At 44.9% G+C, this 27,037-nt stretch overlaps 1 protein-coding gene across 3 annotated transcripts in view; it reads left to right on the top strand.

Annotated features, from left to right (window-relative positions):
• Positions 1–27,037, top strand: part of LOC147443203 (serine/threonine-protein kinase VIK-like) — a 74,637-nt gene that overhangs the window by 13,411 nt on the left and 34,189 nt on the right. The window contains exons 2-6 of one of the 3 annotated variants that reach the window (XM_086529105.1): positions 13,599–13,673; positions 13,750–13,866; positions 14,252–14,346; positions 14,718–14,838; positions 14,922–15,001. In XM_086529105.1, coding sequence (XP_086385231.1) covers positions 13,599–13,673; positions 13,750–13,866; positions 14,252–14,346; positions 14,718–14,838; positions 14,922–15,001 — 488 coding nt within the window. Of the gene's footprint in view, positions 1–13,584; positions 13,674–13,749; positions 13,867–14,251; positions 14,347–14,717; positions 14,839–14,921; positions 15,002–27,037 lie in introns of all 3 variants that reach the window. The other 2 variants (XM_086529107.1, XM_086529106.1) reach the window with 2 other exon arrangements.

Below are 27,037 nucleotides of genomic sequence, written 5' to 3' on the forward strand. Positions count from 1 at the left end.
ATTCAATAGCTCTGTTTGCTCCTTTGTAGGACCGGTATGCTTTCAGAAAAGTACATGCCTGATGCTCTGATACCACTGTCACAAGACGGGCACCATGTGCCAATAGAAAAGAATAGACTGAACAAACTTTTAGCACTTCAATAACAACTGAACTGAGAGAGAGAGAGAGATGACACGCGACATGGAGTGGTGGAATTCCACCCCAGAGAGTATTGGCCCCAAACCTTGGCGCCCCTTTTGGTATTTCTTTATATTGCATCAACACAGTACAAGGCGGTACTCCAAACTCTACACCTTTTCCGGGAAGCATGCCAGAGAATGAGCCCATGGCCTCATATTTAAAGGCCCTAGGCCCCAAAAACAGTTTACATGAAAAGCCTTCAAAACTCAAAAGCTTCTGGTCCAAAATCAATTCCAAAAAGCTGCCAGCGCGTTTTGCGGAATTCTGTACAACTGCCACGTCAGCAATCAGCGCAAAACACGGAGTGTTCGTATAGTTGCCACGTCTTTTTTTTTTTTTTTGTGGGGTGTGTGTGTGTGTGTGTGTGTGGGGGGTCTTGCTGTATTTTAATTCATTTGTCACTGGGGCCCATCGGACAGGGTCCCCATAAGTTGGTAGGACTTCTTCTTCTGTTACTTGTTCTTCTTAGGGTTAAGGCCCCTCGGCTAGGATCTGCAAGTTGGCTCCATTCTTCAAGGCTTTGACACGTCAGCAGTTTGTGATATGCGTTACATTTGAGGGATTCAATTACATGAGTTATGTCCACGATTGAGGAGAACAACTTCTTATATTGAGTTTGAAACTCGAGTTGACTTTTCACATCTCCACTTGTCCTAAGGCATATTAAGGTCTACAATATCTACCTTCCACACCTGGCACAGCCCGGTGGTTGATTTGCAAAAATCAGACTCATTTCCCACAATCCTTGATCAAACTTCTCAAAACATGTCAAGTGCCTTCTTCAAAAACTTTTTCTGTTATTAATATCATTCTTTTTTTAACAGGTTAAGTGAAACTTACTGAAGTGCTTGGAATTTTATCCAAGATTGAGAGCTATACAAGAAAATTTAAACCTACTTACAGTCCCACAACATAAACTTCAAATCGAACCTCCTCCTTACCAGCCTTCTCTTTCTCACTCCCTTTTGACGACCTCTTCCTGGTCTTCAACTTCCCATCCATCATTTCTACATCAGGTTGATCATCTGCTTCATTCTTTTCTTCTTTAGTCACTTCTAATTCCTCATCACACCTCACAAATGCTGTATTATGCATTGGTAAAACTTTAGCAATCTTTTCTATATACTCCTGCTCTTTTGTTCCTGTTGTCTGAATCTCTTACTGACCTACATCAATCTCTTGATATACTGCCTGTTGAGTTTATGTACCTGAGAACTTAATTGCAGAGGTATGAAACATGACTCCTTTTTTTTCTACCTTCTCTTTCATTAGATCCATCTACAACTTTAACTCCATGTTCTCTTGCTTGAATTTCCCCAACATGTCATTAAGTTCTTCGTTTTCCTTTAACAACTCCACTTCTTCCTTTGGCATAAATCCTGTGACAGGTCTGCATATCGTTTAGAAACCATAGCCTCCATTTTTTCCATGAGAATCTGCCATACTCTTCTTCAACATCTACTTCAGCATCAATAAGTAAAACGCCTTGCAACTCTATGTCCTCATTCTCCTATACCTTCTTTTCCATCATGGGTAATGGTTCTATTCTCCTCTTGAACACTTCATTTTCAGCCAGCAAAGTACTATTTACTTCCCCCGATGCTTCTAGCTTCCCCACAACTAAAGCCTTCATTTCATTGGTCCACTCCTCAAACGGCTCCAAGATTTTTTGACCTTTAAGGTTTCTTTTTTCTTCTTTGAGCTTCAACTGAATTATTTGCATCTCTAACTGATGTTCATCTCCCAGCCACTTCACTTTCTTTTCCAAATCATTTGACTTATGAGCTGCCAACAACTCTATCTAGTGCTTTTGAATTGCTTTAGCTTGGTCAACTACATGTGCACCCAACTTTATCACATAATCCATTGCCATGCTGGAAGTAATCAGAGATTCTGACACATTGTCTCTCTGTTCCTTCATTTCTTCTGCTTTTTAGACTTGCACTTCTTCAACTCTGTTTATATCTCTTCTAGGTACCTTTTTGTCTTCATTAAAAAACTGTTTTTTCCTGGTTGAGAATCTGACTCCCAGTTTTGGTATAGCTTTTAATCCCTTTGTCAATGATGTCTCAAACACATCATCTTCACTGACTTCCACTTGCTGTATCTTACCTCTTTTTGCCTCAGCACTATCAGATACTCCTTGAACCATTTCAACAAATGACTTCTTGTGATTTCTCACTGATATTTTTGGTGTCACTGATTCGAGTCCCTGTTTCTCTGAACTCTACTATTTTGCATCAATAACTTGTATTGGTAATGGAACCACTGAAGAAGAAAATTAAGCTTGCAAATAGTGGCCAATCTGCATCAGTTCATTGACTTTCTTTTGTCCTTTAACTCAATGTCTGCCATCGGTTTTTCATATAACTATCTTGCCTAATGTACAGGAAATCCCTTCTTAGCTGCCCTGAAAGGTCCATATGCCTCTTTAGACATGCAATCAAATTTTATGAGCAAACACATCCTTTCCATATACCATCTAAGTCGTGCCTTTTTGAACACATTTGTCCCCTTCAACTGATAATAGTACTTGTTTGTGGTTGGTGTCGCAAACTCTCTTCTCATCTCTGCATCAGAAATTACATGTGCTCTATAACTATTGAGCCTTAACTTGAAAGCTGCTGCCACCAGTGCATCAGAAATTTGCTGATCATATATATTCTTTTCGCTTGTCATTCTTACATATTCTAGTTGGGCATTGGCATTTACATTCTGACACCACTCTTCCCAAGGTAGATTTTCAAACTCACGTAGTCCAATGAGTTTAAGCCATAGCTGATTTTTGTTATGTGACAAGTTCAGATCATATCTGAATTCATATTGGCTATCAGCAGCATCCAATCCCTTGCCTGCAGACATAGCTTCGACCACCTGAACGTTTGGCTCGTCCGCCGTCTCCATTTGACTAATTTGTGCCATGGTGCTGAGAGTTGCTAAGCATGGTGATGTCCGCCACGGAGGGACTCGTATAGTCTCGATGGATAGCTCTAACTCCAACTGTGCCACTTGTGCATGTGGAGCGTTAAGTGTCAGGTGCAACGGAAGAGAATAAGGATTTGCTCGAATCTAGTACTCCGCACACGAACACAAGGGACACTTTACTTCACTTGAAAGAACTGAACTGAACTGAAAGAAAGAGAGAGACGAGAGAGAGAAAAGAGACGACACAGGGATGTCGGGTCCCAACCCTCGAGGGCCCCCTTGCTCTGTTGCCAGAGCAAGTACTTTCTTTATTCTTGCACAATGCTGATATAATGACTAAATGCCGAGATGCTGATGCTAAGGGATACTGACACTATTGATGCTGGGTACTGGGTACTGAGGTACTGAAGGGGTATTGGGGTTCTATGTCGAAGAGGATGATGTCGACGATTGGTACTGCGGGCTCTATGTCGAAGACGGGGAGGTCGACGACGAGGTCTGTGTCGAAGACAATAAAGTCGAGACGAGGTACTAAGGGTCTTTGTCGATGATGACGACGGTATTGTGTCGAAGACGATGAAGTTGACGACGGTTCTGTGTCGAAGACGATGATGTCGACGACGGGTATTGCTGGTCTATGTCGACGACGAGATGGTTACTGTGACGATGACGACAATGGTGTCGTCGTCAAGTTCTGCGACGATGGCGACGAAGGTGTTGTTGTCAAGATAGGTATCTGCGATGATGATGACGAAGGCGTTGTCGTCAAGATAGGGACTGCGATGACGATGATGGTGTTGACGACGACGGCATCAAGGCTGACAACTGAAAACGCTAGATGCTCTGTTATGGATCTGCTACGGTGGTGGTACTACTGAGCTGATCTGCAACCGCCGAGTCGTGCAAGGGCTGAGAATGCAAAATTTTAGCTGTTCTGGGCTGGAATTGCAAAACGTTGGCTGTCTTGGCTGAAAACTGAAAACGCCTTGCTGATCTACTGCTGGTGGGTCAATGCGGTGAGGAACTGCAAAGGGGAGGTGCGGTCCGGCGAAGTTGAGGGCTGAAAACTGAAAATGCTGGTGGCTGTGGGCTGAAAACGCTGAACTGCTAATGCTGAAAACGCTGGGCTGAACTGATGAGAAAACGTTGGGGAGCTTGAGGGTTCCTGTCGGTTTGTTGCGGTGCATGTCCTTTCTGTATCCTTGCTTCTTCTGCTTCTATTGAGTGCCCAATGGGTTTCTTTTATAGATCTTTTGTAACAGACTTGGACACTCCAAGTCAAGAATCAATCGCGATAGCACCAAATAACCACTTCAAAACAATTCACAGATCACAATAGATTTACACTGGCCCGGCGGAGTTCCGTGCCTAGAGATATTGGCCCCAAAGATTGGCGCCCCTTTCGGTATTTCTTTATGTATTAATCAATGATCAAAGTACAAGAGAGCGGTTAGGGTTTCACTCTCAAACTTTGCGTCCAGATGCTCTGAGAAGTGAGGCCCTCACCGCATATTGGGATACCCAAAAGCAGAGCCCTAAAGCTTGAAAGCAAAAGCAGATTCTCTCTCTCTCAATGAGAGTAAAAATAAAGCATATTCTCTCTTTATCTCTCTTCCAATTTCCTTGCAAAGCTAAAAAGCAAGGATTTGCGTCGCTAAAAAAAAAACCAATTTTTTTTTTTGCCTCCGCGAGTTTTGGAAATTAGGTTTCTGGCAGAAATTAGGGTTTGCAGGAATTTTAGGGTTTCTGGCAGAAATTAGGGTTTCTGCTGTCGGTAGCCACGTCATCACTTTGTGACATACCCCCCTCTTGAAAGCATTGTAATCGACCGCGATTACGCCTGCAAAACCGACAAAAGCCATAAACCGTCTTAGCAGACACTGACTGTTAGTACCTACGTACTAGGGACACACATCTAGCACATGTACCAAATCGACAGTCACATCACACGACATCACAGGACATCACTAGACATCACAGAACATCACATGACATTCAACATTCATTCGGATCTTAGACCATGATTTATCAGCAATGTAGCTAGCAATCACATCTAGGTCCAATCGGGACCTTATCGATGTCCGATTGACTAACCCCTATTGCAACCATGTCTATTCGAGATCAATCAGACGAAAATGTTGCAGTCATTTCGTCTATCAGTTCCTGCACTCAAAAGAAGTTAAGAACAAATAAGTATCATTATCAGGAATTCCATTTCATAAAGTCATCGAGTAGAATACTGTGAGCTCTCAGTATCCCTGAAGCTCAAAGAGACATCAGTGACTTTAGTATCAAAATCAAGGCATCTGTTGACAAAGGAGTGGAGTGACTCCCCTCTTGTGCATCCCACTGCACCAGATCTTTGGCCAAGCTGAATTTCTGGGTTCCGTTTGGAGTAGACTATGCTAAACCCAAAACATCGAGGTAAAGTTTCACAATCCGAGGAGTATCTGCTAGGTCCTTCTCCTCCATCCACTTCGCATCAAATGCAGGAAAGTTCTTGAACTTAACCAAGAACCGCCTTCGGACTTTACCTTTCTTCGTATCCTCATGTGCCAAAATCTGTTCAGGAACAAGGATCTCCTCGTTTTCTTCCTCTTTAGGTTGCTCATCAGGCTCCCCATCATCAGGCACATCACCCTTAAAAGGTTTCAAGAGACTCACATGGAATGCATTGTGAATCCTCCAAGTATCTGGCAGTTTCAATCGGAAGGAGACATCATTTATCTTTTCAGTTATTTGGAAAGGTCCGTAGTATCGCATACTAAGCTTCGGAAAAAGCCTCTCCTTTCCCTTTTTCTTTCGTAGGCGTGCCTTCTCAAAACGTAAGAGCACCCAATCATCCTCCTTCAATTTCAAGTCCCAACGATGGCGATCCGCTGCTTTTTTCTGTCGTTCTTGAGACTCCTGCAAAGTCTCGCGAACCTTGGCAAAAGCCGTATCCAAATCTCGCGACTATTCATCCGCTTCAAATATCTAATCTTTTGTGCTCAGGAAGGATGGAACCTTCGCAGCACTTTCAACAATCTCAAATGGCATCTTCCCTGTCGAAGAGTCTATCTTGTTATTGTAGGCAAATTCCACCAAAGGTAAGTTCTTTTCCCATTGAGTCTTCTGATCCGAGATATAAGATTTCAATAAATCTAAAACCTCTGAATTGGCAATCTCAGATTGCTCGTCAGTCTGCAAGTGGAACGATGGCGAGAACTGCAACCGCGTGCCCATGTTCTCCTAAATTGCCTTTCAAAACAAACTCGTAAATCTGGGGTTTCTGTCGGAGACAATCGTCTCAGACGAGCCATGTAATCGGAAAATCATCGTGATCATTCTGTGTTCTCGGGAGATCAAAAATGAAATCCATTTCAATATTTTCCTAGGGGCGGGTGGGTATGGGTAAAGGCTGTAACAATTCGTGTGCCTTATGCCTATCAAACTTGACCTTCTGGCATACTGTGCACAAACTCTTCCACATCCTTTTTGAGTCTCGGCCAAAAGAAGTCTCTCTCTACCCCTTCATGGTGGTAGCAATGCCGCGGTGACCCGTAAAAGGTGGACAGTGGCATTCAGTCGTAACCTTTTCCCGCAACGGCCGTGTAATTCACAACATAGTCTTTCTCATCAAGTAGCCTTCCCCAAGGGAGTATCCAGCTCTACTGTCTCCCCATCCCGTATCCGTGTGAAAATATGTGCAAAATCTGTATCTGTGGCATACTGATCGACCATATCCTCGAAGCTCCTATGATGTATCGTGGAAATAGCCAGAACCAACGGCTTCCGAGACAAAGCATCTGCCACCACATTCTTCTGTCCCTGCACATGGACAATCTGGAAGTGAAACTGTGACAAGATGTTCGCCCACCGCATCTGCTTTTCCGAAAGCTGCTTCTGCGGCAAGAAGTAGCGCAAACTCAGATGGTCTGTAAAGACAGTAAAATCCACTCCGAGTAGGTAATGCCGCCATTGAGTAAGAGCATGGATAACCACCAAAAGCTCTTTCTCATAAATCTGTGCTGTCATCTCCGGCCTAGAGAACAATCGGCTCTCGTAAGCAATGACATGGCCTTCTTGCATCAAGACCGCACCCAAACTACGACCACAAGCATCACAATATACTTCAAATGACTTTTGCAAGTCCGGCAAAGTCAAAATTGGTCCCGTAGTCAATTTCTCTTTCAATGTCTGAAAGGCAGTCACCTCCGTGGATCCCCACGAGAAAGGGACTCCTTTTTGTATCAAGATATACAAAGAGGAAGCAACCTCTGCAAACTTTCGTATGAACCGCCCGTAGTACGAACACATTCTTCAAATCGGGCCAATCACGAATAGTGTCTATCTTGGCCGAATCCACTTGCACTCTTGCTGCTGAGACAAAGTGTCCCAAAAAGTCTCTGAAGCAGATGATCTTTGTGTTCTGCCTCATTCTTGGAGAAACAATGATATCATCAAAGAAAGTGCCAACAAATAGCCTGTACTCTCGAAAAATCCCGTCCATCATCCGGTCAAATGTCGTAGGAGCATTGGTTAAGCCAAAAGGCATCACCAAAAACTCAAATAACCCAAAAGTAGTCCGAAAGGCTGTCTTGTAGAGACGTCTCCCGGCGTGATTCGGATCTGATGATATCCACTCTTCAGGTCAATCAAACACGAGGATCCCTGTAACCTGTCGAGTATATCATCGATCCTAGGAATTGGAAATCTGTTCTTGATGGTGATTTTGTTGAGAGCTCTATAATCGATGCACATTCTTCAAGATCCGTCTTTCTTCAAATCCAACAACAATGGAGAGCCATACGGTGAAGTACTAGTCTGGACAAGACCCTTTTCCAAGAGGTCTTTCACTTGGTTCATAATCTTTTCATTGTGTACTCGGCTCACACGGTAAGGTGGCCGGTTTGGTGATGTGCTTCCAGGTATCAGGTCAATGGTTTGATCTTTAGGCCCTCTAAAAAGCAATCGGCATGAGTGTGGAGAAAAATCTTGGCGTTCTTTTGATCATGTCAAAACATATTCAACCTTTATTCATCGTTCAGTTCTCTCCCAAAAGAATGAGTAAAGAAACTGAAGTTCATCAAGTACAATTCTCTGAGCCCTTCATTTATCAAAGTCGCTTTCTCGGCCCGGTAGTCAACCACGGCGTAGTTCTTGTGGTACCAAGGGATCCTGAGTAGAATGTCACTCGTGTGCCTTGAACACCTCTGTTATTGCATTTGCCAATGCTCGGTGTAATGGCAACCACCTCCGCTTGTGGCGTCAATCTGTCGGGCGTAATTCCAAATCGAGCCGCCAATTCCAAGTGAAAAGAAGTCGGCCTTGGCTCCTTCAAAAGAGCTTCCTGATCCTTCACTTTGCCCCAAAAAGCGGCAAAGTTTGTACTTTCATTCATTTGATTCGGTGCAGGTCCCACGCCATGTGGTACTAGTTCTGCTTTTCTATCTGCCTTTTCTGCCACGTTCCTCAGTTGCTCTCGAACTCTCAGGCCTGTCGTTGTCTTTATCATTCTGTTCTTTTTGTGCCTTTTTAGGGCACTTCGCGGAGATATGTCTCTGTTCCCCGCATCCAAAGCACTTCCCCTCTCTGATGAAGCGAGCTCTCTCCTCAGGAGTAAGCTTGGGTCGTGCATCCTTTTTCTCTGGGTTGCTCTTTTTCTTTCTACTTTCATTCCCAGAAGTCTGTTCGGCTCGTTGAGTCATGGCCTCATCTGTGGGGTAGGTCAGATTGCTAGAGTGAATGGCAAAGCCCCGCTTCGCATGACTCATCAACTTCTGAATAGAAGCTGACTTCTGTTCCAAGCAGTGATCTCGGATCTCTGTAGGTAGACCCAAGGTGAACCGCTCAATCTGTTCTCTGAACGAGATCTTCTTGAATGAAGAGGCGGGTAGAAAAGAGCTCCAGAATCTTTCACAATAAGCATTGATTGTCTCTTTCTTGGTCATCCGAAGATGGTTCCAAGCAGCTCGTATATCTCGTTCATATTCTTGCATCAACCAAGAAGAAATAAAAAGCTTTTTAAGTTCCAGCCATTTAACTGGCGCAGTCTTGTTTAAAAGAAGCGTGGACCACCAAGTACGAGCATTCCCCTTAAGGTAAGAGCTAGCTCTCCGAATCTTGGAGTGCTCTGAATAGCGTCCTCCCGCGAAAGCAATGTCAAACTGCTGTATAAAAGACAAAGCCTTCGAAGCATCTGAGTATCCTGAAAAAGTATCAAACTTGATCGAGTGGCCACCTTCCTTAAACTCTCGGACTTTCTTGCTTTTATCTTTGAGAAAGTCATACTGGCTGGCTTTGTAAAAATTCTTCTTGTTCGCATAGAAGTTTCCGTCATCGGAATCTGAGCTGTCTGTAGACGAGTCCTCAGTAGAACTGTCAGTCTCTGGGCGAGATGTAGCCTTCTTTGCCCTTTTCTTGCCCTTTTCGAAGCTTTGTTTCTTGCTTCGCTTTTTACCTTTTCTGTCTTCTTCGCTCGAATTTGAAGAGCTAGAAGAACTGTCAGATGAAGAAGAAGAAGAAGAAGAAGAACTGGGTACTCATTCAAATCGAACACGCTTCTTCTGTTTCTTTGCCTTGTCAAATGTCGACTGACGACCCAAATATCCTGGGAAGTCGATGCTTTTCTTTTGCTTTTTGCCGTGCTTTTTGGCTTTCTTTTGCGCGTCAAAAAGCTGAGCAATCCGTGCATCAACCACCTCTTGTAATTCCTTCTCTGAATACTGTTTGTGATCAGAAAGTTTCTTGAGAGCGGGTTTCAGTGATGGTGTAGTGGTTTTCTGCCACTGTTCATGCACTTCCTGAAAAGAAGTCTTGCTCATATATTTGCCAATTTCGGATCCTTCGCAAAACTGAGCATCATCTTTGTTGCATCGTCGATCAATTGACGATGCTTCATCTCTCTTTGCTCCGCCTGAGTAGGCCGAGGCGGGCCATACTCTCTGTCAGAATCTTCGTTGTGATCCTTGCCCGCATCTCCAGATGCAGAGGGAGTCGACTGATCCTTGCGTGAAGCCATAGGTGCCACGGGAAAAAATTTGGGGATCGGATTTCCCATAGAAGAGAAATCAGCCGTGCTCTGATACCACTGTAACAGACTTGGACACTCCAAGTCAAGAATCAATCGCGACAGCACCAAATAACTACTTCAAAACAATTCACAGATCACAATAGATTTACACTGGCCCGACGGAGTTCCGTGCCTAGAGATATTGGCCCCAAAGATTGGTGCCCCTTTCGGTATTTCTTTATGTATTAATCAATGATCAAAGTACAAGAGAGCGGTTAGGGTTTCACTCTCAGACTCTGTGTCCAAATGCTCTGAGAAGTGAGGCCCTCACCGCATATTTAAATGTTACAAGGGATGCCCAAAAGCAGAGCCCCAAAAGCTTGAAAGCAAAAGCAGATTCTCTCTCTCTCTCTCAATGAGAGTAAAAGTAAAGCATATTCTCTCTTTATCTCTCTTTCAATTTCCTTGCAAAACCAAAAGCAGGGATTTGCATTGCTAAAAAAAAAACCAAATTTTTTTTTTCCGCCTCCGCGATTTTCGGAAATTAGGGTCTTTGGTAGAAATTAGGGTTTGCAGGAATTTTAGGGTTTCTGGCAGAAATTAGGGTTTCTGCTGTCGGTAGCCACGTTGTCACTTTGTGACATCTTTAGCAATTTGCCCTACCTACTTTTCCAACAAACTTACAAAAAGAATTGCGAAAGTCACTTTTAATAAAATGACTTATAAGAGGTGGTTCATGCGGTAAAATGCCTGCATGATGAAATGACTGTTCTTGTGCCTTCCTACGTATGTCCACTATGAGGTGGAGAGAGGGTGTTAAAGTTATGCATCTCAAGCGAATGCCCGGTGCGATCCTACTTATTTAATTTGTCATTTTTAGGTTTTTAATTTACTTATTTGACATCGGTTGGGCAATTCATGTGAAGGGTATACAAAATCCCAGAGTGGTATATAAGTACACTTTGGCCCCATTGTAATAATCATCTAATTCATTGCCTGGTTGGTTGGTTCGAGCAATCCTCTCTCTCTCTCTCTCGTGCATTCTCTCTCTATCTCTACGCTTCCACATTGTCAACTTTGACAATCACAACATCTATTCTTCTTGTAATTACACAAAAGGAATCCAAGATTTCTCGTGCGATAGCATTTCTGGAGGACAATGCTTATGCAATGGTGGAGTTTTCATTGTCTACCAAACCTCATGCTTCGAGGATATGGCAAGCCTTCAAGACAATTGTTGGTCGCAATTACGTCACATCTCTTATCTAAGTACAATTTCTTGGAGAGTGATGCACTTTAAAGATTCTCTATAACAAGATTAGAATTGGAGATGTGATGTGTATTTGCTAGTTTCTTTCTTAAAAAAATTAATTATGGAGGATTAATGATAGAGAGACACTATTGGTTGCCTTCATTAATACAAGAATTTTACCTTTTCCAAAGGTGACAACTTTGTAAGAACTTATGGAACGCGCAGTGGTTGTTTATAAGTTAATGAAAGGTAGACATATTTGAATGTGAAAAATTAAACAACCGTTGGCCTTGTACCCAATGTAAATTTAGCCCGCATTCCTCTAGTGAGCTACCTAGAGGCCAAGCAAAATTCAGGGTAACACAACTTTGATTTTTTTGATCCGGCATTTTATTTGATTTTGTCAAAAGTCTTTGAATTGACTATGAACAAAGGGGAACTTAGATTGAGTTTGAATAGCTACAGGATATAAAAGCAACGTTACCCCACTCATTGGGTCGCTTTTAGTTTCTATTCAAGGATACCATGGACAAGTCTGTCACAAAGTGACACGTGGCATGATCGATTGGACTGGAAGAGAGGAGCAAGAGTGAAGCAGGAGCCGGACTGGAAGAGTAGATAGAGATATGAGTCTCCACACGCATGAAAAGCAGCGAGAATCCCGGGGGGATGCATGGCGCGAATCATGAGACTATTGACATGGCATCCGTACGACGTAATGATGTGGCAACGTGCACGATGCAGGGTAGCTTTCCTGTCTCAGTTATGGAAGCGTTGACTTTCTAGGGCTTTTGGGCGCCGACTTTTGATAGTAGTTGCTTTTGGGCCACTAGCATTAACCTTAGGGGCCAATGCATTTGAGTTGGGAGCTCCACCCCATTGTGTCTTGTCTCAAGTATTCAGTTCTATTTCAAATTCAAGTATTTTGCAGTTTCAGTTCAGTTTGTGTTGGTGGTGTCTGTTTCACCCTAACTTACTGGTTACAAGATTTCCATAAGACTTGTAGAGCCAAGGCATGCCCTATAGAGCGTCACATCCTTCTAGCTCCATGGTGTAGAATCCTAGTGGGTATGCGACTGAGCAAATATTTGGACCTGCACATGGCCGTATTCATCCGAACTGCTTGTTCTTACATTCTATCGATTTTAGTTTTGCAAAAAGAGTTGTTCTTGAATAGGGTTATTTGAGTGTTTGAACTAGCCTAATCAATCTATTTGGACATGAAAGTCCTGCGAATAGGCTCTCTAAAGTTTTGGTTCACATTCCCCTAGGCTTTTCTATTCTACATGTCGGGGCGTCCAGTCCTAGTAGCATGTTTACATGGCACACCGAGTCCGTATACGTGTGACATGCTTGTTGAGTAACTGTTGGATCTAGAGGATGATGAAGAAACTCAAAAGCTTTGCAACTGTTGTAGATGTGGTGAATTTCGTGGTGATGTATAAATATCTTAGACCAAAAGGTCTTTCGATTCTGCAACCAGAAATTGATCACCTTTGACTTGCTCCATGTAGATGCATTTCTCTTGTGTTTAACAAGAATGAACTATTAAAAAAGGAACGAAGGTCAGACCACCACCTTGGGAGAAGTTTGACCCCCAAACAGATGCCCCTTGCGGTATTTATGCAAAAATGTATCACTGAGACTTTTGTGTCTATTGTTCTGTGAATACAAAGACTTACCGCAGCCTATGGATTGTTCTTACAGGCGCCCAAAAGCACCACCCCAAAAAGTAGCTGCTCAAAAGCAGAGTACCCTCCCAAAACCTAAGTAGAGTGTGTGTGTGTGTGTGTGTAGGAGAGATTGCAAATCAAAAGCAGGTGCTAGGTTCCTTTTTTTTTGGAGGACAAACAGCCATGCTTTTGATCGTCCTCCACATCAAGCTACTTTTCCGCTGACTGTTTCTCCTGCACATCTTCTTGGATTGCCTCCATGATTGTTGCAGCTAGTGATTGCCGCATCGAGACCCTCTGATGACACTTGGATGGTTGTATTGTCCCAGCAGGGTTGAAAGTGTATCTGTTTTAGTAGTTTACAAGCATTGTATGGGTTATGTGCATGATACAGTTTCTGGTTACTGTGATCATTTTCTGCTAGCAATAATAGCAGTATTCTTCATGTTATGTTTTTGTGTGACGTACTCACCTAATTGTGATTGTATGTTGGTTATTGTAAATGTTTGTGGTGCCTGATTTTTTGGTTTCATCTGTTTTGTTTACTTTGGTGTGAAAGATTCTGGCATGCAGCCTCTTGCAGATGCAGAGACTGAAGGACACCATGAGATGGCTGAGCTTCTGAAAGAACATGGAGGTCGTGTTATGGTAAGAAATTTCTTTGTATCTGATGGTATGTTCTATTTTGTAATCTTGACAGTCTTTTTTCTTTCGTCATTTGAAGGGAAGTCATGGTTCACGTCTGGAGGCAAAAGATGTTGCACCTCCTGTGCCTCAAAGATGTGATTGGGAAATTGATCCAAGTGAAATAGATTTTCAGAAGAGTAGCATCATTGGAAAGGTATCATTTAAAGGTCCTGTTTCTGACTGCTTATCTGAATTTTGAACAACATGCTGATTATGATGGGTATTTTTGGCCCCGCTAGCATGTGCTTTGGTGTTTTTGAAAGTGATGACATTCTTCTTACGGAATATTCTCATTTTTAGGGGCTATGTCAATGAGTACCAAGATAATTACTGAATTTTTACATATGTACGAATTCTTTAACACTTAATATTTGTAACTCAGGGTTCTTTTGATAATGCTTTGGTGATTTTGACAGTGATGACATTCTGCTTTAAGGATTATTCTTTTTTCAGGGGCTATGTCAATAACTGTCAAGATATCACTTACTTTTCACTTGTTTTATATCCAATCCCTTTAATAGTACATATTTGTACTTCAGGGTTCCTTTGGAGAGATAAGGAAAACAATCTGGCGTGGGACACTGGTGGCAGTGAAAACAATTCTTCCCTCTCTATCGGACGATAGATTGATTGTGTAAGTTCTGTGAAGCTGTCAACAAAGTTTGGTCATGTAGGATGAAACAATCCCACAGAGCAACATTTAAAGAACGAAGTTCTATTATATGGAACATTAGTCAAAATTTCTCTTTACTTTGTATGGGACAGTTGAAATCATACCATGCTTGCTTTGCACCGAGTCAAAAGCATTCATCACGAGAAATATAATTAACAGAATACAGGTTCTGCCATCTCAAAATAAGGCAAATATAGAGAAAAATTCACCACAGTACAATATCTAAACTAAAGCTGAATGGCAAATGAATCTCTTCAAGAACATCGCAGGGTGATAATAAGACCACTTTTCAGTATGCAATGTCATCTCTCTAAAATATTTCTTTACATCAGAGAGGATTTCAAGCATGAAGTGGAGCTACTGGTGAAATTGAGACATCCAAACATTGTCCAATTTCTTGGTGCAGTAACCATGAGGAAGCCCCTCATGCTCGTCACTGAGTATTTAAAAATGGTCTGTGTGTTGTGATTGCTATCTGATTCTCCCTTTCTATTAATGCTTGCCTTTCTCCGCCAGTTAAACCCTGTTTTTTTCAGGGGGATTTGCATCAATATATGAAAAGTAAGGGTGCCTTGCCAATTGAAATGGCAGTAGATTTCGCACTTGATATTGCCAGGTCATGATCGAACCTTAAGTTTTTTGATAGTATGCTTTTTCTTTATACAACTGTAGTGTGGACTAAGCAAAGCTGTAATCAGCACCCTGTATGTATTGGAAATGTGGTTTGCCTGACCTTTTAGCAGTGTGACTTAGGTGTTTTTAAGTTGTTTGTTTCTCATGAAAGCTAGGCCCCGTCAACATAAGCTTGTAGTATTTTGATGCAATCTTTGCCTGTTTTTATATTCACTGAATCAGGCTAGATTATAAAGATTCATGCAAGGTCAAAAGATGGCGTGTGCATTTTGAAATATAAATCATACTGCACATTTCGGCCGGTACATTTGTACATACTTATAAGATTTTCTCAAGTTTATCTTGAAATGCATAGACAAGCAAGGATTGTGTTTATAGGCGGGAGTGCAGAGGATCCAGAGCAGCTGTTTGAGGCTGCGTTTTTCCGCCAGGAGGACGGCGACTTGTGGCTTCGTTTTTCTCACGAAGACACCCCTTGGACCATCGTTCTGTCTCAAGAGGGAGCGTTTTTGCATCAAGAGGGGGCTGATTGGTGTCTGGTACGATTTTGTCGCGAAGTACCTGCGTTTTTCATCCGGTAGATGACTGAGGAGTGTTGCTCATGCTAAGCGTGAAGTTGGAAGAGATCTAGGTTGTGTTTTGAAGACTAGAAGGTGATTTGAGTGTGACTCGGTTTGTCTCAGTACCTTTGCAGATTTTCAGCCAGCTGGTTTGAGACTTTTGTGCGGCAAAGGGGGCTGATTTTGGACCAATTTCAGCCAGAGTACCTGCCCTTGTTTGGGGATCCCTTTTGACGGCAGGTTGCTAGCAGCCTTGAAGCGCGGTTTTGTACTTGTCCATGAAGGATTGCTTGCAACCTTGGAGTGCCATTGATAGTGGCGCGGAAAAAGAAGAATGTTGCAAACAGTCCTCATGATGTGGACAAAAAGAAAATTCTATGTAGACACATCCACTATTTGGAGCGTTTGCGAAGGTCTACTCATAGGGCAGAGTTACAAGAGTTTTTTGAGAGGAAGGTTTTGGTGTTTCCATAGGACCAAATGCTAGATGCCGCCAACTACCAGGACTGGAAGGTTCTTATGGAGGTGGTATTGGAGACCTACGACCTTATCTTTATGGTGCACGATGAGATTGAGTGCAAAAGGCTCCTACAAATGGGTCTCTTTCTTCGAAGAGTTGGAGAAGCTTTCAAAGCTTCAACATGCTTGGGATTGTGTCACAGGGATGGGCACCACGTGCCAATATCAAAGAATAGACTGAACAACTTTAAGCACTTTAAGTAACACTGAACTCAAAGAGATGTACGACACACGAGACGGAGAGTGGCGGAGTTCCACCCCAACAGATCACTGGCCCCAAACCTTGGCGCCCCTTTCGATATTTCTTTATATTGCTAATTGAGTACAACTCCCATGGCTCTGCTCTACATCCCCCACAGGTAGACTGCCAGAGTAAGAGCCCATGGGTCATATTTGAAGGCCCTTGGCCTCTAAAAGTAGTTTACATGGAAAACATCCAAGTTCCAAAAGCATTTGGCCTCCCAAAAGCAACCACAAAATAAGGGAAATCCGTACATCCTGCCACGTCATCAGCCAACAACATAAATCGAGGAATTCCGTACAAGCTGCTGCGTGGCACTCAGCGCAATTCGTGGGCGTTCGTATAGTTGCCACGTCATCAGCTTCTACGCCAAAGATTGATTGGTCCTGCCTTATTTTAATCCATTTAGGTCAGTTGGCACCCCATCGGACGGGTTCCCATAAGTTGGTGGGAACTCCTCTTTAGAAATAGGCCACTCGTCAAGACTTTGCAAGTCGGTAAAACTTCTTTTGCTGCATCTGTTGTTTCTATGGTTTAGGCCCCTCGCTCGAGATCTACAAGTCGGCTCCATTCTTCAGTGGCTTGACACGCCAACAATTTGTGACATCCCCCCTTCTTGAAAGAAAGTAATCGTCCGTGATTACATCATATCTGCAAAACAACTCAAGTTAGCTCAAAAATTTGTGAGGGTCATTCCGAGGGTCAATCCGAGGGACAATCAGTTTTCTCATTCCAAATTGGAGCTCTTGATATCGTGCGTCATTGGCTTCCCAGGAAAATCTCATCCAATAAGGAGTCTCATTTGAGATTGGAGCTCTTGATATCCTAGATCGTTGATTTCCTAGAAAAATCTCATCCAAAAAGGAGTATTCAATGGTTGGCACATCACAATGCAACACAAATGCTCACATATGCATGTTACAAGACATAGAAACATCCGCCGATGAACACTCCCCCCACAAATAACCATCTTGGTCCAGGCCATGAGATGTTCAACGACTCCCTCATCACTCCTTCCGCAAATAACCTGAAAAGGTCGGGGCCATGAGATTTAGAGGCCTTTTACTACCAAACGCCCCCTAGACCGCAGCTTGAGTCTTTTGGAGGTGTTGCTAACGTGCCAAGCCACTGAAGAATGGAGCCGACTTGCAGATCCCGGCCGAGGGACCTAAACCCTAGAAGCAGTAGAAGAAGTTTTACCAACTTGCAAAGTCTTGACGAGTGGCTTATTTCTAAAGAGGAGTTCCCACCAACTTATGGGACCCTGTCCGTTGGGGCCCAAGTGACCTAAAGGGATTTTAATAAAGCAGGACCAATGAATCTCTGGCGTAGAAACTAATGACGTGGTAGCTGTACGAAAGCCTGCGAATTGCGTTGATAGTGCCATGGTAGCGTGTACAGAATTCCGCGATTTATGTTGCTGGTGATGAAGTGGCAGGCTGTACTGATTTCTCTTGTTTTGCGCTGGCTGCTTTTGGGAGGCCAGATGCTTTTGGAACTTGAATGTTTTTCATGTAAACTGCTTTTAGAGGCCAAGGGCCTTCAAATATGACCCATGGGCTCTTACTCTGGCAGTCTACCTGTGGGGGATGTAGAGCAGAGCCATGGGAGTTGTACTCAATTAGCAATATAAAGAAATATCGAAAGGGGCGCCAAGGTTTGGGGCCAGTGATCTGTTGGGGTGGAACTCCGCCACTCTCCGTCTCGTGTGTCGTACATCTCTTTGAGTTCAGTGTTATTTAGAGTGCTTAACGTTGTTTAGTCTGTTCTTTTTCGCTGACACGTGGTGCCCGTCCTCGTGACAGTGGTATGAGAGCTTCAGGCGTGTGCTTTTCTCAAAGCATACCGCTCCTATCAAAGATGTACGTGCACATCTAACCCTATGTGTACGTGGACAAGCTACTTCAAGACAGGGGTTCAGTTCAGTTATCTTAGGAAGTGTTCTGGCACTTTTGTGAGTCTGTTCGCAGACCGTGCATGTCCAAGCACTTAGATTAGATGCATATCCTCTGGTTGCACATAACATGATTATCAGATTACCATCAGAACCCATCAAGAGCATTTTTACAGTGCATAGACCTATTTTCCCTATTTTAGCCAATTTTCACTTATTATTTTTAAGTGACTTCTGTTTGGAATTGGGTAGGGCAAATTGCTAAGCAAGTATATAAGAAACCCTAGCGCTAAAACTTTCTGACAGAAGAGGCAACAGGGACCTCACATCCAACAATGCATCTTCTCAGTAAGACCCCCCAAGTAGTTTACCTAGCGTTTTCTTCAAGGAGACCCCAGATCCAGCCTAGCGTTTTTGCATGAAGACAGCTAGCGTTTTGCATTGTAGATCAACCCCGACAGTAGCAGACTACAGCAGAAGCCTAGCGTTTTTGCAGCAGGACAACATTCAGCCCTTGCGTTTTTGCATCAGCATGACAGCCTAGCGTTTTGCAGATTCTCTGCAACAAGACCATCATTAGCACCAGCGTTTTCAGTTTTCAGCATCAAGACACCGCAATAGAAGTCCCGAAATTCACAGATCTCACCTTCCCGCAGCAGATTCTCGCCGCAGGGTCAGATCCATCGAAGTTTGCAGTTTCAGCCCGAAAAACGCAGATTTCAGCATCTGCGTTTCAGCGCGTCGTCGTTGCATCGTCGTCATTGACATTGTCACCGATATAGAGTCAGAATTAGCAGATGAAAGATTTGCAGATTTCAGCCTTAGCGTTTTCAGATTTCAGCCTGTCTCGTCGTCAAAATCGTCGGCAAGTCCAAAGCATTGTAGAGTTTTGTGCAATCAATAGTAGACCGCCCTCGCTGTAGAGAGTGGGGCCTTCGGAGGAGGGTTTGACAACATTCTGGTGTCATATTCTTCTCTCTCTATCTCTTAGTCTCAGTACCTTCATTCACAGTGTTTGTCCCACTCATCTTGAGCAAAGTTCAACTTTCACTTCCGCGTACCTTACATTGGTATTAGAGCTTTGACAGTGTTCTGTATCACTCAAGCAAAGAACCACATAATTTCTTTTGCTTGTTGCAGTCGCACGTAACCTAAGTACACTTGGGCGTGTCGATTCCTAATCGTGTTTTTGAAGAGTGACAGGAAACCCAAGAAAGAAGGGCTTGTCCAGCCTCCCCTTGTTTCTCTTTTCACTCATTGAGAGCGGACCGTGCACTTAGCGGCTGGCCAATCGACGTGAGGTGGGAAAAAGCAACCTTGGTGTGCGCGCAAGGCTGCCAAGGGGTGCGCCCGCAAAAAAGAGAAGAGCTTGGGTAAGAGAAGATCCTTCTCTAACACAGATTGCAAGCTAAAGAAGAACCTCAAGAACCTCAAGACTCCAGAACCTCAAGAACTCAAGAAACCAAGAACCCAAGACCCACAAGGACCCAAGTTCCTTGTGAACTTAAGAACCCAAGACTTTAGTGTATGGTCATCACCTGAAGCGGAATGGATACTTCGCATGGAGATGATGAGCATGGGAGTGGCGAAGAAGAATTTTCCCCACTAGGAGGTTTTTGTGACCCTCCCCCTTGCTGAGAGGTTCTATGTCGACAACGATGACGGGGTCTATGTCCACTACAATGATGTCGACGACGAGGTGCTGATGGGTCTATGTCGACGACGTTGATGACGATGACGAGGTACCGACGGGTCTATGTCTACGACGGGGTACTGATGGGTCTCTGTCAACGGCGATGATGTCGATGATGGGGTACTGTTAGAGTCTATGTCGACGACGATGATGACGATGACGATGACGATGACGAGATACGGAGGGGTCTATGTCGACAACGAGAATCTATGGATCCTTATGCCGAGCCAAAGCACAAGGGGTACTAGGTGCTGGGGTTTTGTGTCGACGACGACGACGGGTCTATGGCTGAATGCTGAAAACTGTTCTGTTGACTTGGCCGCGATGGAACGACCAACTGCGAGACGAGGGAAGGGCTGATCTGCTGGGGGTGCTGCGGCAGGAAGCCGGGAAAGGCAAAAACGTTGGCTGTCTTGGCTGAAAACGCTGATGGAGAAGAAGGCTGAAAACGCTCTTATAATCTTTGACATCCGTCCGTTTTCCAGGCGGACATGCCATGTTATCATTTTGTGACATACCCTACTCTTGAAAGAAATGTACTCGTCCTCGATTACACTTGCAAAAATCATACACAAGCCACAAACTAGTTCAATAGACACTGACTCTAAGTACCGACGCACTAGGCGACACAAATCCAGCACTTGCACAAGACGACAATCACTGAACATCCACATCACATTCAAATAAAATCAAATCAAGATCTAGAACTGTGATCTCTCGACAACTTGTTTAGCTGTCACGTGCGCACTTCACTTGCACTACGTGGACATGCTTCTGCTATAGTCTAGCACGAGTCATTAGCTTAGGACTGAGCCTGGCACCTTTGTGAGCCTCTAGCAAGACGTGCATGTCCAGGCTGGTTATAGTTGCATTCCCTCTCTTGCACAGGACAACATTTCAGCATATAGGCATTTTACCGCGTGTGAACCGCCCCTTAAGCCATTTTATCAATAAGTGACTTTTCATTTTCCCAATGTAGGTAGGGCAAATGGCTAAAGGACCTCTAAAAGAAATCCCTTGGGCGCTAGTGGAAGACAGAAGAGGCAGCAGTAGCAACAGAGGAACCTGCAGACTTGGGGATCGCAGGCTTGCACTTTTGTTCCAACTTATAAAGTACTCGTCCGATGGGGCCCTGGGGACATTAGAATAAATAGAAAAAAGCCAAATCGTGTGGACATGTTGACGTGGCAGAGTTGTACGGATGCTTCCGTGTTTTTCACTGGCTGTTGATTGTAGCAGGCTACAGTCACTTTCACATGACACTTAGTTTACAGTTGGTCTTTGGTCTGGTCGGTTCACACTAGACGGACTCCCTGGGCAGAGACACGTGGCAGGGATACGGTGGTCTAGTGGACATCGTGGCCAGGTCACCACCACCACCCAGTGGGGATAGACTTAGATGATGTTCTTTATGAGCCGTTGGTGGCTCTTGATGATTGTACATATGAGTAGTCGTTTTGGGCCAGTGGGATTATCCTGTACGTAGTCGTCTAGAGTGAGTCTAACAGAGAGCACGTCTTCACCATCCCGGCACATATGAGCCTCGACACCCCCATTGTACCTGTGAGTCCTGGGCTGGAGCTGAGTGTGCTGCCACGCCAAAGTCTGTATCAGTCTTTGAGATAGTCGAGTCATATGTTCTGGTCTGCTGTTGTGTCTTTGTGAGCTCTGTTCATGTCTATTGTTTCCTTTCTGTTCAGTTTGTTTGAGTGGGATTGTCATGCACATTGCACTGAGGACCACCCACTGTAGAGAGCACTGAGGAACTTCGGAATCACTATCTTCGGCATCCTTGCTATTCCACCCTCTCCTTACACCCTCTCGTTAGACAGCTCTCCTTCTTCAGACTCTGTTAAGCTCAATGGGTTTGATTCTGGAATTGGATAAACTCTACCCTTCACTCTCTGTCTTCAATCTCTGTCTATATCCTGTGTAAATCCCTTCTGTGTTGTGTGTGTAGGAAAGATTCTAGTCTTGGGCATAACCTATTCTCCTCAACCCCGACTCAGGCCTTTTGCAAAGCCCAGAATTCTTTGTTCTCTAACGTCTCAAGTGAAACTATGAAGGTAATTTATGAAGGTAATTTTTTCACCAGCAAGTTTACTTCGCGCTTTATCTGCCCCGGTTTCCTTCAGAGGGTTAGATGATCTCCGATTCCGAGAATCTTTCCTGCTCGTGCCTTGCTAATCCTTGTACCTACTGTGTAATGTAATGCTTCTGATGTCCTTTAACTCCTTCCCTTTACTTCTTCTTCTCTTTGCTTATGAGTGCCTTGGAAATATCATTATCACCTAACCTAACCTCACCATGAAGCATTGTTGCTGTGACGCCCTTTCTATAACCGAGTGTGGGAGATTGGCTATGCCATTTCCTTTTCCTCTTCAAAAACCCTCTTCAATAGCAGGTCTTGTCTCAAAAACCCTCTTCACTAGCAGGTCTTGCGTTCAACTCGTCGGCTTGATCTTTATGGTCTCTGGATAGTTTCCTACACGTTAAAACTCTCTTCTTCTTCTTTTACCAACCCCTGCCTTCACCCCTAGCCCTAGCCTCCCCTTCCCCTCGCCCTCGCCCTCGCCCTCGCCCTCGCCCTCGCCCTCCCTTATCCCCTATCCCCTCGCCCTTTCTCATCCCCTCGCCCCTCGCCCCTAGCCCTAGCCCAAACCCTTCCCCCTCGCCCTAGCCCTAGCCCCCTTATCCCCTATTCCCTTGCCCCTCGCCCCTAGCCCTCCCCTTCCCCCTCGCCGTCGCCCTCGCCCTCGCCCCTTATCCCCTATCCCCTCGCCCTTCGCCTCTATTCCCTAGCCCCTCGCCCTTTCCCATTCACGTGCCCCTCGCCCCTCGCCCTCGCCCTAGCCCTCCCCTTTCCCTCGCCCCTCGCCCTCGCCCTCCCCTATCCTCTCGCCACTCGCCCTCGCCCTCGCCCCTAGCCCCTAGTCCCTCGCCCCTCGCCCTCGCCCCTAGCCCCTAGACCTCGCCCTCGCCACTCGCCCCTAGCCCCTAGACCCTCGCCTCTCGCCCTAACCCTGTCCCCTCGTCCTAGCCCTTCGCAGCGCCCTCACCTCTTGAACTCCAATTCCCTCGCCTTCAGCACCCTCGCGCTCGCCAGTACTTTCTTTCGAAAAACAAAAATAAAAAGCAATCATAAAGGCGTCGCTTATCCTGCGAAAGCACTTCCCAGCAAGGACATTATTTTACTTACGAAAAGCAAAAGCGAAAAGCAGAGAGCGTTTATTATAGCTTTGGTACTCCATTCAGTCAATCATCCCCAGTACAGAAATTGGTCTCGCCCTTGCTCCTGCTACAGTGAGACTCATCAATCAGTTGAAGATTCTCGAGCACAGTCTATCAAGATGGTTCGGACTCGGAATAGAGAAAAGCATCTCCAGTCCGAGGAAGAGTCCTCTGCCTCTGGGGATTGCTCTGACAGTAAATCAGATTACACTCCTAGTTCAGAGCAGCTCTCAGAGGAATCTTCAGAGGAAGATTCACCCCAAATCAGTCACTGCTGACAGGGTCACCACTCTCCAGGTGTCTTGCCCGTCTGGTGCCCTTTCCAAGGTACCTTTAGTAATGATATATCATTTACAGGTGCCGAATCTGGCACTCAAGGATGTGTTCTCTCAGCAGCAAATGATACACTTGGGTCTTCAAAATTTGGCTCAGGCCAATTTGTCCTGCAATATCTCTACTGCCAAGCTAAGTTCCCTCTTGCTCACTTTTCCAAAGCTGAATGGTACTACACTTACAATGGAGGATATCGGACAGGCTATGGGAATATTGACTGTGCTGGCACCTCTGCCCGCAACCAAAACCTTCTCGAATCTCTCACCAGAAGAAACTGCAAATGCTTGCCAGGAACTTTTGCTGGACTCACATCCAGACTATCACAGGAGTCAGTAGCTGTATTCAGTGTTACAGTATTATTTTTTACTGCGCGCACCGGAAAGAACAGGGGTTTCATCTTCTCCAGGTTCTCCAGCAATATGCGATGCTTTTTTTTGTCGCTACCATTGCCTGCCGTATCCATTTCACCATCTGCTGTTTAAAGCGCTACAGGACAGGGCAAAGCGTTTTCGGACTCGGCGTAAAGGGAAAGCGGAAAGGTTCAATTGCTATGCAGCCCCTATTATGTATTGGTAGTGCAGATTATGCAGCAAAAGGCAGATGCAACAGCTGTTCTCACCCTTCAAGATGATCCAAAGGAACAAGATTGTTCCAAAATGGCCAAAGGGAAAGGCATCTTGCGCAAGAGGGCAAAGGTACAAAAAGATTCGTCTGAGCAGCTAGCAACACTACCCTTCTCCGAATCACATGTCAAAATCTCTGACGTCCATACTACAACACCAACAATGCGTATGTCTACTTCTGCGGCCACCTCAACTTTCACACCACCTCTTGTGAGTAGTGTTGCAGTCACTAAAACACAACCTCCAGTTGTGTTGCCAGCACCACGTACTACTTTAGTGCAGGGGCACCTAGGGGTACTGCAGGGGCATCTAGCTCTAGGACACCTACATTTGAAAAGCATGACATATATGAGAATTTTGCACCTCAGGCCGACAGACTTTTAGATGCGGACAGAAGAGCCATTGCGACGATTATGAATGTAGCCCTCTCATTGCAAGGTACCAACGGTCTGCATCGGGCTTGCTATGACAGTATGCAAAGGGAAGTGCAAGCTCATCTTCAACGAGAGATGGATAGGGACAATTGAATTGCTACGGCTCAAGATCGCATAAAAATCTTAACTCAACAGGTAGTGGACCTCAAACATATCGTCCACACTCAGCAAAAACAGTTAAAAGAGGCAAATGATATGGCCGCAGCAGTTCAGGACCTCTCTCCTGTGGTACATACACTGTGTCCCTCATGTGCAAAATACCTAGGCTGTGGCCATTTCACAGACAGTTCCAGCTACAGTTACAACTACAACTACAACCCCGGTTTCTACGCAAGTTCCTGCTATGGCAACACAGATACAGACGGACGTTTCCAAAGCCCATTCAGGGGATTCTCAAACAGCAGAGAAAGCAAATCCCACCAATATGGAGTCTAAGCCAGCAGGATCGGTCTCATCACAATTTCATGGACCCTCTATGGCCTCCCCCTCCCAGTCCCCATCCTTTCCTCAACACTTCTACGGCTTCCAAAACCCTTTTCCACCCTTTCAGCCTACCCAGTCTTTTCCTGGGTTTCCCCCAGCTCCACCTACTCACCCTACGCAGCTTGCTGCTGCTCATGGGGTGGCTACTCCATACCCGATGTACCCACCTCATGGCCACTATCCCTCACCATACACTTGGCCTCCATCTCCTTAACCACCTTTCTATCAGCCTCCTCCTCCTCCTCCATCATCCGACCACCAACAGTAGATCGGCGATATTTCAGTTCTTCAGTTCCGCTATCCGGGACGGGTAGCAGTCTTGTGGCGGGCAACCTGTAGCAGGCTACAATGTCACTTTCACAGGACAGTTAGTTTACAGTTGGTCTTTGGTCTGGTCGGTTCACACTAGACGGACTCGTTGGGTAGAGACACGTGGCAGGGATACGGTGGTCTAGTGGACATCGTGGCCAGGTCACCACCACCACCTAGTGGGGATAGACTTAGATGATGTTCTTTATGAGCCGTTGGTGGCTCTTGATGATTGTACATATGAGTAGTCGTTTTGGGCCAGTGGGATTATCCTGTACGTAGTCGTCTAGAGTGAGTCTAACAGAGAGCACGTATTCACCATCCCGGCACATCTAAGCCTTGACACCCCCATTGTACCTGTGAGTCCTGGGCTGGAGCTGAGTGTTTGCCACGCCAGAGTCTGTATCAGTCTTTGAGATAGTGGAGTCATATGTTCTGGTCTGCTGTTGTGTCTTTGTGAGCTCTGTTCATGTCTATTGTTTCCTTTCTGTTCAATCTGTTTGAGTGAGATTGTCACGCACATTGCACTAAGGACCACCCACTGTAGAGAGCACGACACATTATCCGCGCTATATTGATATGGCACTGTACGGAACCCTGCGATTTGCAATGGCAGCTTTTGGCGTCAGTTTTTGGACCAAATGCTTTTGGAACTTGTAGCTTTTCATGTGATTGCTTTTGGGACTCTGGTTTTGAGGCAACCCTTGTAAGAATAAAAGAGCCCTTGGGGCCTCACTTTGCAGAGCATCTGGACGCAAAGTTTGAGAGTAGAGGTTCCTTGGGAGTTGTACCTTGAAATGATTAATGATAAAGAAATACCGAAAGGGACGCCAGATTTCGGTCCCAATACCTCTGGGGACGGAACTACGCTATTAGGTGCAGCGGAATGAATGTTTGCGCTTTGCTCAAGATGAGTGCTCCGAACTGTGCTCAAGGTTCCTTTTGTTCTTATGGAAGGTAGAGCCTTCCGTTCTTAATGAGAGAATGCTATGGTCGCAAACAAAGTGAATGGACACTGTGCGTGCAAGTGTATGAGACTGAGAGATAAAGAGAGAAGAGAGATACGACACCAGAGACGTTGTAAAACCCTCCTCTGAAGGCCCCACTCTCGTCTGCGAGAGTCAGACGAGAGTGGTCTACTTATGATTGCATAATCTGGTACAAACGGTATGCATGAGACTGATGCAAGTCTAGGCTATGTTGACGATTACGACGGGGATGACGAGGCCGACACTAGGGTTGAAATCTGCAATCTTTCTACTGCTGTCCAAAAACGCTATGGGCTGAAATCTGCAAATGTTCTATCTGCTGAATTCTGACTCTATGTCGATGACGACGATGCGACGACGAAGCGCTGAAAATGCAGATGCTGAAATCTGCGTTTTCCGGGCTGAAACTGTAAACCTTGCGGAAACTGACCGTGCGGCGAGGAACTGCTGCGGGAAGGTGAGATCTGCGAGGTTCGGGACTTTATCTGCGGGTGCTAACTGCTGAAAACTGAAAATGCTAATGCTCCTTGCTATTCCGTCGTGGTAAAGCTGCAAAACGCCGGGGCTGATCTGCAAACCAAAAATGCTAGGGCTGAATTTCTGTTGCTGCTGTCGCCAGTTGCTCTGCAAAATGCAAATCGCTAGGCCTCTCTGAGGTTCTACTGTCACCGGAATCTGCAAAAGCAAATCGCTGGCTGATCTGTGATGAA

The sequence above is a fragment of the Adiantum capillus-veneris genome, chromosome 14, assembly GCF_014529385.1.
Source record: "Adiantum capillus-veneris isolate H3 chromosome 14, ASM1452938v2, whole genome shotgun sequence".
Taxonomy (NCBI): Eukaryota; Viridiplantae; Streptophyta; class Polypodiopsida; order Polypodiales; family Pteridaceae; genus Adiantum; species Adiantum capillus-veneris.